Source organism: Mytilus californianus, unplaced genomic scaffold, assembly GCF_021869535.1.
Source record: "Mytilus californianus isolate M0D057914Y unplaced genomic scaffold, xbMytCali1.0.p SCAF_1, whole genome shotgun sequence".
NCBI lineage: Eukaryota > Metazoa > Mollusca > Bivalvia > Mytilida > Mytilidae > Mytilus > Mytilus californianus.
The window spans coordinates 122,166,599-122,179,313 of NW_026262581.1; the positions used below are offsets into that span (position 1 = coordinate 122,166,599).

Here is a 12,715-nt window from a genome sequence, read left to right on the forward strand (position 1 = left end):
ATATCTTGTAATTAACATTCAGATAATAGCAAAAGATCTTTTGCTCTTAGATGTTCAAGTGAATTAAAAAAAGGCTTAGAGTGTTACTTTTATTTTAAAATCATGTCGTTAGCAGATTTTAAGCAAAAATATACTGCATTACTCTTGAAGAGGAAATGATTAGACAAAGATTGCAATATTTAAATGAAATACATAGATTCAGCATTTACCAGTTATACTGCTACCTAAATTATGTTTAATACATCAGTTTTTAAGACTGATTTCACTTCTACTTTACTCAATTTTCAAAAGTTTGACTTTTTTTTACTATTTTAGAAAAATTCAGGGAAAATAATAGCTCTTATTGTAGCTCATCCTTTACTTGTATAGAATACAATATATTATTACTGAAGGTAGTTAAAGATCTTTTAAGATTTTTGTAAATTTCTTAATTAATTGTGCCATTTTTTTTAGTTCCATGTCAACGTAAGATATAATGTATATCTGTATATTTTTTTATCAATTGCATACAGTTTAGACATTAAAACGTTAGAAGTCTCCCTTGCATTTAACTGTTTTAACACAGAGCAAAGCAATACAATATCAGTGGGATCATTGAAGCCTTCACAAATTGCATAAATTGTAAATATTATAAAAAATATAATACAAGCCATGTTCATTTTTCTGACAGCAGATAAAAAAAGAAATATCATGCTTTTTCACATGGGACTATACTAAAAATAAAATAACATTTCCAAAAACAACATAATATCATCATGTCACAATTTTTTCATTAATTAATACATCACAATAAATGAATTTACAGTAAACCCTTGAAATGGGAACATTTTCAACTATGATTGAAGATTGGTAAAAGGAAACGCTTTCTACATGTAGTACTTCTCATTTTTAAAGGAGGCAACAGAGTCCTTAATTTGGCCAAACAATCTAACTTTTTAATATCCTATCTACATCCAATGTTTATGATCTAAAATGTTGAAATTCAAATAAATTAAACGTTTTTTTTGGTATAATATTTCTTTTTGACAAGTTTGACAACTTCTAAGGTAAAATATATCACCAGTTGTTAGCTGTTTTTCAGTTTAACAACGGACAAAGGTCTATTCCCTTCCTAAAAACTTTAGCCACACCCTTTTACCAAAATAAATTTGGTATAAAAAGATAGATGAGATAAACATCCTTAAATAATATGTATTATGATCAATGCATGTGGGCAATGTTCCAAACATTAGTCAAAATTATGATTTTCATTGTAAGAATGCACAATTATGACATTATTTATGACATCTTTAAGTTTTTAAATGTTTATATTAACTGTTGAGGTTAAATTTCATGGAATTTTAGGGCAAATTTGACCCTTTATGAACCTTCTACTTTATCAATTGAATCTACCAAAGTTTTCAACTGAATCCAATATAACAATGCAATGTATGTGTAATAAACAGTACATTTAAACTAGTTTATTATTCCTCCCTACCCCTAAAAATACATTCAATTTTATACTTTTTACAGGTTTTTATATGATCTGAAGCATAATCAGATGCTCCATTTTTTCATAGGATAAATGGTCATTTTTATAAATTAAAACTTTTTAACATTAAAAAGTGAGGACATCTGTCTGAGATTATTATCTGAAATCAAAAACAAATATAAAGAATAAAAATAATTTTGGCACCATTAATAACTTAATTTCTAAAGATTTATTTGCAGCAATAATTTCGATTTAAAATATTAACATATATATAACAACAACAAATACATTTAAAAAATATTTGTGTGCTTTCCACTACACATATACAGTATATATACAATGTAAAATGACTGGCATGATCATACAAAAATAACAGTTTAGCACCTTGACAAAACTCAATGTTTTAGTTATTTCCAACAATTGTGGTTTTTAAAATGTAATTTATGTCAACTAATAATACAGATACAAGTCTAAATAAGATTAACCTAATCTCCCCGGCCAGACAAAAACTGCATATAAGAATTATAAAAAAATCCCCTTCATTATGTCTACACCACTTTACATGTCCTATAGTCATTTCTTGCCCAAGTGGAAAGTATAGTAAATTTCTGATGAAAGAATCATTAATATATATGTATATGCCAATACAGTTAGTGCATTTTTGCAGAAATATTTGATGTCACAAGGCAAATATCTTCAAGTCACAATGTCCCATGACTTTTTTCCCCGAATGACCCCAGGTCAACTGGGGCAGTTCATTTATAAAAAGGAAATTGGAAACTCATCTATTGAATAGATGTGGATCTCAAACCCCATTTGTGGTAAGCGTTTTGACTACAGTGAATTCATATGGGTCTTTTAAGATAATATGCATGAATAATTTAAAAAGAACATCAATTTTATAATAATTCTGACAGCTGCTGCTCACGGAAGATTTTCAAATTTACATGAAATCCTCCTATCTTATTGTAAGTGAAAGGCATGTAATGACTTGACCAGAGTTCTTTGGTATACAATTATTGCAACTTCTACATATATTTGTTTAAACATGTAAACATTTTAACAATAAACCCATATCAAAAAATACTCCACTGGTTTAAATTTCTTTTGTTTGTTGGGTCCTTGGTTTACTGTCTCATTGGCATATAAACAAAGAATTATTTGAATCTTGAATAATTTTGAGTTCTGGAAAATTGATAAGAAATATATGATGAAAACAAACACAGCTATGGAGGGTGCAAAATGTAAGCCATGCACGCAAATGCAATTTTAAAGAAGCGGTCTACAATATCTGTTCAAACATCATGAAATCCTATCAAATGTAACAAAAAACAAAAAAAGTTTTAAAAAGTTACCCGTATCCTAAATAAAATTATAACTAAGAAATAATGAACTCAAGCAAAAACCATTTGGCGAAAGTAAAATACATTGCATATAAAAATAAATGGGTTGAAATAAAAAAAATATTGACAGTTGGACCCAATAAGCCTATCTTAACATCCACATATCAAAATGTCAATGATTTTAGGATTAACTGAAACATAACCCAGTACCAATACAAGCATGACAGACAGGAGATGACCCTTATTATCATTCATGCAACACTACACATTATCCATTAAATACAAATTTTAATGATAATCAATAATAGACCAGGAACTCATTAATCAATTTTATTTTAAAGTATAGGTTTACTGCTGAATTATTTTTTTTATAGACATTTCAGAAAATAGCAAATTCAAGTATCTCTGAATCTTATTTTCTGACAACTAACAAATATATAATCTTTTATTGATTTAAATTTAAAGAAAATGTAGTGTTAGCTACTGTTTATACACCTGCTCTATCTTTTAAAATCATATAAAACTACAAAAATTTTAATAAGTTTTACTATGAAACAAGTGTATGTGAACTTTTTTGTAAAAGAAAATCCTTTATATTATCAGAATCTTCATAAATGTACTGCTATTGAATTATTGTCTTCCCATACACTAATTGGCCGATATTTTCCTGTATGCAGTGACCTTAACTATGAGACCTCTTGTTAGAACTTCGGCAACTGCACAGCAGAAATGTGAAGGGAAAACCGTAATGAAAGAATGTAAACAAACGTGCACTGGAAGGTAAATAATAATAACTGATTCTTAAAGAACATTTAAAGACAACAAATCATACAACAACTGTTTAGGAAAAGTTTAATTAACAAGTGGTAACGCATGGAAAATATTAAAAAAAAAACATCATGGATCTATGAATTCACTCATTTGTCACGTACTCCACCTGCTCTGTGTTGATTGTTTATCAATGACACGATCCAGTAAACTTTCGCAACAAACTCGAAAGTTAATTAGCTTATGACCAACACTCACCGAATGAAATAATATTTGTCGATAATACGGTCTAGATACGTAATAAATATAAATAACTTGCATACAGGACTTAGTTTTGTATATATGCATGCATTGGTTCAATAATTTCGATAACATTAAAATTAAAAGAAACTCGTTCCATATGACTTTAAGTGCAAGAAAAAATATATACAAAAAAATGTAAACACTCACAAATGTATACAGTATAACTATAACACCATGGATAGAAGCAAGGGTATAAAAATTACCCTTCTTTGACCTATTGAGATTTCCTGGGAGTATAATACTGTTCTACATGTATATCTACTAGTGCTACCATAATCACCATACATATTTAATATTCCTACATGAACATTATGTACATGTATTATAACGAATAATGATTTCTAATATATACTGCATTCATTAAACATCAAATGTCTGTCCATTGTAGGCACCAGTATCAGCTTTCGACTCTTCATTCGTCTTTATTTCATGACAAACAGATTGGTAACAGTTATAATTCTGTACAGGATTTATACAACATACAATGTCCCTACTTCTAGGGTGGCAGCATTTATAATATAACAACTGTACAACTATATGAATGATAATACCTCCAGGTATTATTCCCAAAGCAGCAAAATAATACCACTCACTCTTTTGGGTTGTAATATATTGCCATGCTACTAACATGGCTAAGTTTTCAGCATATATTACAAAGTAATACAACATAGCTCTGTAACGTGTATGGCCACTTTGTACATTCTGAAAACAGAATATAAGAACGTATCCTATAACAATGTCAAATACAATTTTATCAATAGTCTTTTTATAAAATTCAGGTTTTTGCAAAGCTACCCATATAGACATGGCTGCCCAATGAACCGCAACTGCTATTAACATGTAAAACTGAAATTGTGATGCAAACAATGCTAAAACAACAACTCTAGGGCCTACTTCACATGCTCTCCATATGTAGTAGAAAATTGTTCCACACAATGATAGTCCAATTTCTTCTTCATTATGTGATGCCCTTAGGGCTTTGTGGTATGATACCAATGACCAGGAGACACCAATCCAGGATCCAACCATAGAAACGGGACGAATAATACCTGTAAAATAAATAGAGAATATCATACGGCTTTTTCAATATCACACCTGTATCAACCCTAGACACCAAAATAATCCCAAGAGCTCTGCATGAACAGTCAAACTTACTTTAAATCTAAACATTAAATTTTTTTTATCTGAAAAAGGTTTTTTTTTGGCAAGTGTTAATTAATAGTACTGCAATAGAATTTTCTGACACAATAGCAATTCATTTATCTATCAAGATGAAGAACACCAATAATAAAATGCCAGTCCTATTCAGGGGCGTAGCTGGCCTAAAATAAAGTGCAAGCATAAGTCTTGTAATGTGCTTATGAAATTCACATTACTCCTTATTAACATGGTTGTTTTCAAATATAAAATAAATTTTATAAAACGGGAAGATCAGTCGACAAGTCAACCGAAGCATTTATCAATAAAAGGGCAATCAATGGACACATGACCAACCCGGGAACAGATAAGACACAAAAGAACAAACAAAAACATTCAATGTTGAAAACTAAATACAGATAAAAAACACGAACCCCGAAAAAAAATGTGGCGACCTCCACAGCTCCGGAAGGGTAAGCAGGTCCTGCTTCTTGCAAGACACCCGACCGTAGCGTTTCTCACTAAGGTCATTTTCGAATCAAAGGAGCCTGAGGTTTCTACGACAACGGTAGAAGGTCACTTGGGACACAGATACCCAAGGTGAATTAATAGTCTTTTGGACGAACAGACAATGGGAATACGAAATCAAACAGCGACTTTTAAGTCTTGACTTGTAAGTGAGGGATATAAATCTTAGATGTTTTCAAGGTTATTGTATTGAGCCTGTATTATTAAATGTCAATACTGCATGTAAGACTTAAATTAAAGTTAATATCCAAAGTCCATATATCTATTTTTTGCCAAGGCAAAAGATCGCAGAACTCTCTCGGTGTCGATATTCATTTCTCTGTAAACATGTATGAGCACCAACGAAGATAGTCTGTCCTATACCATGGTTGAGCGGAGATAAGTTTTCAGTCGCCGTAATGCACTAAATGACCGTTCAGTAGTTGATGTAGTTACTGGCATTGTAACTAAGATTGACACGATTGCAAACTATTGAAGGATATAGTTTCTTTTTAGTCACTGCTAGAGACGACATCAGAGATTTGGGCTACTCTATAACATCTGGACCCCACCAGCGTCTCTGCCATCTCTTTACCTCAGAGTTGAAGGTTTCTTGATTGTCCGTCAAGTCGTGTCTAAATGTTTCGTATATTTTGTCTAAACACTCTGCTGTCAAAGATTCCAAACGTGCAGGTATTTAATTGAAATTAAGGTTCTGGCCTTGAAAACGATCAGAATTATCCAGTAAACGTCCTGTGAGTTCTTCAATGAAATAGTCAAGAAAGGAGAAATACAAGGCTCGCTTCCAATATTGACTTGGAGTGTCAGCTGGATAGTTAGCCCGTTTGACCTGTCTTCCTACTCATTCGTAATTTAATTTCAGAATTATTTTTTTTGGTGAAAAAAATGTGCAAGCAAATGATTTTTTGCGTAAATGCAGCTACGCGCCTGCTATTGCTATATTGTTTATTCCTATTATTTCCCTCTTGAGCCTCCACTCCATATTCCTTCCTTTTTTATTCCCTCTTGAGCCTCCACTCCATATTCCTTTCTTTCTTATTACCTCTTGAGCCTCAACTCCATATCCCTTCCTTTTTTATTCAAAACTTTTTCTTGTAAAAGGGCAAAAACACATGCCTATGATAACCTTTTATTTGTAAAAGAAGTAATTATAACAAGAAACAATATATGAAATAAAAATAAAATTTATCAATATGTGTTCACTTGCATTCATGTGTGTGTGTATATAAAGATTTTACCACTGCAGCAAGTGTGATACAAAACTTCAATACTTCTCCACTTGAGACAGTTATAGTTAAATATTTAAAATGTGAGACTTGCCAAGCTTTTTAAATATCTTAAAATTTAACTGTCGAGAGTGGAGAAGCATTGTATTCCACAAGATTCAGTGGTAGAACCTGTTTCTTTACTGATTTTTAGATGATTCGGAGACAAATCTTATCTTTCTTTTCAATGATCCTCCTAAAAATGCATTCTTTCTAAGCAATGTCATTAGGCATGGTTTCCTTTTTTCCATGACTTTACTATAGATAATTCAGAAAAAGGCAACGAAATTTGAGGTCTTCAAAGAATTTATTCAATGAAAAACAGAGATCAAAAATACCACTTATTGATTATAAAAAAAACTAATCAGTCAGAAAAGTATAAATCTGCTAAGAATTAGGAAAATATATATATGCAATATCATTTCATTTTGTTTGTATATTATTATCTTTTATCAGTATGGTCGTGATGGTTGCACAAATCTTTAAACTTATAATTTTGCCTGTGTTTGCAGTATTGTCAATTCTAAATAATCCTGTACCTATTTAATTTGATGGTTGGTTGTTAGGTATAGACTACAAAACAGAATATTTCAAATAGTTTTATTTTAAATGGAAATATTTGTAACTGTGCCAAGGACTTTGCTTCTAAAAATGCAATAAACATCTGCCATTCTAATCATTACAATATGGGATTTTTTAAATACTAAAAAAAATATGGAAAGAAAACTTCAGGTTGTCGAAATGACGAACCATAAATAGCTTTATAATTTATTCTTACTCATAAGTAATCCATCATCTGGAGTTTCTGTCAGTATGATGTACATCTGTAGAACTAGCTGTGGTGCTGATTCTAGGAATGCCTCTAACATTCTCATCATTCCAGCATCAGTATCTTCATGTAACATATGTTTATAATGATCTTTCCTATCTTTATCCTTCAGGGAAGCAGATCTACTCTTACAACCATGGTATAAGTACTCTATATGTCTGTAAAAATGATTCTTATATAGAAATTATTCAAATACTCACTTATTTTGATTTATATGAAAGACATGAGTATCCCTCCTAAACACACAGAAAAGGTGTTTCAATGGTAAAAAAGGTTATACAGATATCAATATATACCAGTAAAATAGATTGACATAAGCTGTTCAGTGATCTATATCAATTATATTGAGAGAAAAAACACAAATATTTTGATATCTGAGAATTCTGAGACATTGTACAGATATTGTTTTATCTACCACCTTAAAATCTATTTAAACAAGACATATAATGACACAAGGTCTTTATTTTGATAGTTATAAGTTAAGACAACTGCAGAAAACGTTACCCTCTATGCTTGGGTCAATATATTCCTGTACATGTATAAGTCCCAGTCCATGCTTATATAAATGAGATCACACTAATAACTATAAAAATTTAAAGGAATAGGAAAATGACACAATTATCATGATTTATTCATAAACCATGAGTATAATCCATGGTAACAGAGGAAATTGTTAAAATTACCTCACTACAACTTTGTACCAATTTGTACAATAGAAATACCAAAGCATCTGCATATCAATATAAATGGTCTATTGTTGTGTATTTAGTTAAAACATTTAAAAAAATGAGTACAATACTCTAATTTAGCTTTCTCCATTAAAAAGCCTTTAAAGGGGAATAACTCAGACAAAGAAATTGATAATCATCTAATAATTCTTCATGAAATATATGTAAGTGTACACAGAATGATAAAAACCCAAAATACTTTACCTGACAACTGGTCCAATCATTAATGGAAAAGTAAAAATAACTCTAAGGAACCATACTATACAACTAGTATATCCCTTTCCTTTTTCTCTGTTATAATCTAGGTGATACCATCTAAGACTTTTTAGGTTTATAACCAGCATAGGGAAAACAATAAATGCTGTTGTAAATCCAAATTCTGTCCATCTCTTCAAACTGTAATAATTATGAGCTAGGAATACGTCTGTGACAACATCGTAAAAGAAAAATAAAATAGAACCAATTGTGGCAAAAAGATCAAAGAATCTGAAGGGATGGGGAAATTTTGATTTGTCATAAGATTCTGTTATTTTCCAGCATCTATTTCCACAGCAACATTTCAACAATTTACTAGTTATTGATAGTGATAAATCTTCATTTCCATCTTTTATGACATCAAAACCATTTGGTTTTGAACATGGTGGTTTTGCACTATCTGGTACTGAAATAGTTATATCATTTGCATCAAGTTCATCTAGGTCATCTTCTTCTTCATACTGTATTCGTCTGGTATATGGAATCTTCCTGTTACGAGACATTGTACTAGCCATAACCAAATTAGATTCAAATTGGTACAATCAATACTTTGGCCTTTATCATTTAGTCACTCTAGTCAGCTGGAAAAAAAAAAAAAAAAGATTAGGTCCAAATTCGTTTCTTTAATAGTTTTGTTACTTTTTTTTTGTACAGAGTAAATTACAAAATGAAAACATACATGTACAAAAATGTAGATGTTCTCCGCAATTGTTCAAATCTTCTCTCCATTCATACTTTACTGATGGAGTTTTAGTGTGCAATTAGGCCATATTAACCAACATTATGTACTTTTGCTTAACAGCTGCTGTATATTTAATTAAAGTAGTTTTCACTGTACCTTCAAAAAAGAGAGGAAATAGAACCAAATAAAAAAATGTGTACCGGTACTTAATTTATCAAAGATATAAAGGTAAAAGTTTCCAAATATTGATACCAGTGAATATGTGAAAGGAACTTTTTGGGTATACATAATAAATTAGACTTTTCGAGGTTCAAGTAAGCTCAATCAGTCTATAAAAAGTTGTCTCCCTTTCTAATTTTTAAATGAAATTTCAGTCCCCGAAAACAGTTATATTTCGTAGTGCATTTCTGTTAGACAATAAATGCAAATTGAATGCGCTTTCTCTATAAGATTTTTACATTGTAGTATTGTTTTACTTTAGGGACAAATCATACCATACAAGTAATTATAGAAAACGTCATAAGCTCCTACTTGAAATATGGACAATTTTATGTTAAGGGGTCTTGAATTAGGTTTGATAGCTTTAGACGTACTTATGTTTTTACCTTTTTTAAACAGTGTAATTTCATCCCCTACTTGATATTTTATGCATAAAACATGAAGAAACAAGTTGGAAAGGTATATGAAAAAGTTGCAAGTACAAAAATGTAATACACAGTCAAAACTGGGGACTAAATATTCATTGCAAACAAAAAATAAAGACCATAATTGTTCCAAGGCCTATTATACAAAAGTGCAGCCTAAGGCTTTGTAGACATAAATATACATGTATATCAAAGAAGTACAAGGTTTATTGTGAAAATATACAACCCCCCCCCCCCCCCCCCGAAAAAATAAATGTAGTTTTGAAGACAAACTATATTCATATACATGATATATGAGTCCTATATATATGTTTCTTTGTTACAATGTATGAAAGTAATTAAAATGCTTCTGTTTATGTTTGAAATGCTGTATCATTATACTCTTCTGATATATGAAAAGGGGTGAGGTACTAAAAGAAAGACAAATCAATTTTTATTATTTAAACAAACTTTATTACTATTTAAACACACTGATCATGATGACTTACACACATGTACATGTATATAACAAATAAGGAAATATTAAAAAGGTGTCATATTTGGAGAACATTTTAATATTTTCGTAACTTCTAGTACATGTCATATGTGGCATTTTCAATTTTGAAGCAACCAAGTACTTTTATGTTACAAAAGGAGCACATGATACAAACACATTTATTTAAAAACCAGTTGTTGTCATGACACGGGTTATGTTCTTCTCATATATGTTATGATGGTATGATGGTATGATACTAAACCCCTAACGGGAAGGATTGTGCCTGATATTCATATGATGAAGACAAAATCTTTCAATCAGTTTAATTGAAGTCTGGTGCTGGCATGTCAGTTAACTGCTAGTAGTCTGTTGTTATTTATGTATTATTGTCATTTTGTTTATTTTCTTTGGTTACATCTTCTGACATCAGACTCGGACTTCTCTTGAACTGAATTTTAATGTGCGTATTGTTATGCGTTTACTTTTCTACATTGGCTAGAGGTATAGGGGGAGGGTTGAGATCTCATAAACATGTTTAACCCCGCCGCATTTTTGCGCCTGTCCCAAGTCAGGAGCTTCTAGCCTTTGTTAGTCTTGTATTATTTTTAATTTTAGTTTCTTGTGTACAATTTGGAGTTTAGTATGGCGTTCATTATCACTGAACTAGTATATATTTGTTTAGGGGCCAGCTGAAGGACGCCTCCGGGTGCGGGAATTTCTCGCTGCATTGAAGACCTGTTGGTGACCTTCTGCTGTTGTCGGTTCTATGGTCGGGTTGTTGTCTCTTTGACACATTCCCCATTTCCATTCTCAATTTTAGATATATTATTGTTCCAAGACCTTATAAATCACAAATATTCAAAACTGATCTATTATATTCAAAACTTGACCTTATCTTAAAAATATGAGAAACAATTTTGTAGCATTTTTACAGTTTGTATGATGAAACAAACCTATTAATAACTTATCCATTTATAAGCTGACAACAATAATTTTAGAATACCAATGGTTTTTGTTTTTATTATCTTCCAAATATCTGTCATTAAGATATACACATGTACACGCAGGTGATGGTGGTTTTATAAAACTCTTTTGGCACAGGCAATTGTCAATATTTTTTTACCTATATCCTTTTATTTAATGAATTGGCAATGTCAACACCGTACTGAAAGAATAATTAGAACTTTTCCCTTAAAATCTTTTGGTTTTCCCACAAAACAAGTTATCACTCATATAAAAAAAATGCATGATATATAAACAATATTGTGTTAAAAGATTTAGTTCGTGATATCTAATTAGCTTTCTAAAGCTTCATGTATAAATTTATCCGGTTTTCCAACATTTATTTTTAGCAAGTGGGTTAACCAATTAGAATCCTCAACTTCTAATTAAAATATTCAAAACTTGTAAATTCAATATGAGAATTAAGAGAGCATGCCTATTTGGAAGGCCTGCAATGAATTAATTCAGACAGACAAGGTTTTTGATTTTGTCTGCAATTGATGGTACCGAAGTATACACCAGACCCTTCTGATACACAAAAACAGCTATATTAATATAACCATCCCAATTTTACAGGGATTCGACTGTTGTACGTGCGATCTTAAACTGAATTGACCTGTTTTATTTACCTGTTTGTTGTCAGAAATACCGATAAAACTGTTTTGATTGTGAAATAGTAAGTAAGTAAGTAAGTAAGTAAAAAAAAATTTATAGTCGGGCATGATATGTACAATTCAACAAGGTAAACATGAGCTCTGTAGAGCTCTTAACCGACTTGATATTTAAAAACAAATAACAAATTATAAGCACGACAAACTACACATAGTGACATACAAATAAAAACACATGAAAATGTAAATTGTGAAATGAACAATTTCCTAGTTTGTAAGAGGCAATTATATACAGTAGATGTAGATGCTCTATAAACCTACAGTATTTTTATTTTCCTTGCATTCTTTTTACATTCTATAAGACAGATCTGCTTGACGAATAAACAGATAAAGTCACAAATGTTTCAGTTTCTACTGATACTGTATCTTTATCCTATTGAGTTAATTATCAAAAACAAACAAATAGAACGGAAACCAGTTTAATTTGGGTTATACTAAAGACCTGAACATGGACCTGAAAAGACCTGAAGATATAAGACTCGATTTATTCAAATTACAATTACTTTTTTATTTTCCGATGGATTTTCTTCAAGTCAGAATTTTATTAAAGGTAAAGATCCACATTTTATTAGAAATAAAAATGTTTCAAGTAAAAAACAAATTTTTGATGCCAA

The 12,715-nt window shown here is 30.7% G+C and overlaps 1 protein-coding gene across 1 annotated transcript; it reads right to left on the reverse strand.

The window, feature by feature from the left end:
* Positions 1-403: 403 nt before the first annotated feature.
* Positions 404-12,466, reverse strand: LOC127712218 (XK-related protein 7-like). The gene is made up of 4 exons (XM_052218533.1): positions 12,363-12,466; positions 8,577-9,208; positions 7,594-7,802; positions 404-4,934 (listed from the first exon to the last, which is right to left on the reverse strand). The coding sequence occupies exons 2-4, from the start codon at positions 9,140-9,142 to the stop codon at positions 4,246-4,248; spliced, it is 1,464 nt and encodes a 487-aa protein (XP_052074493.1). The 5' UTR covers positions 9,143-9,208; positions 12,363-12,466; the 3' UTR covers positions 404-4,245.
* Positions 12,467-12,715: the final 249 nt, after the last annotated feature.

Bases quoted from the DNA above. Each gene is read 5' to 3' on its own strand.
- LOC127712218 (XM_052218533.1), bottom strand. From the start codon at position 9,142: ATGGCTAGTACAATGTCTCGTAACAGGAAGATTCCATATACCAGACGA. The intron at 7,803-8,576 runs GTAAAGTATTTT...TCATTTTTACAG, and splicing joins ATGATTGGACCAGTTGTCAG to ACATATAGAGTACTTATACC. The intron at 4,935-7,593 runs GTAAGAATAAAT...TTTATTTTACAG, and splicing joins AGATGATGGATTACTTATGA to GTATTATTCGTCCCGTTTCT.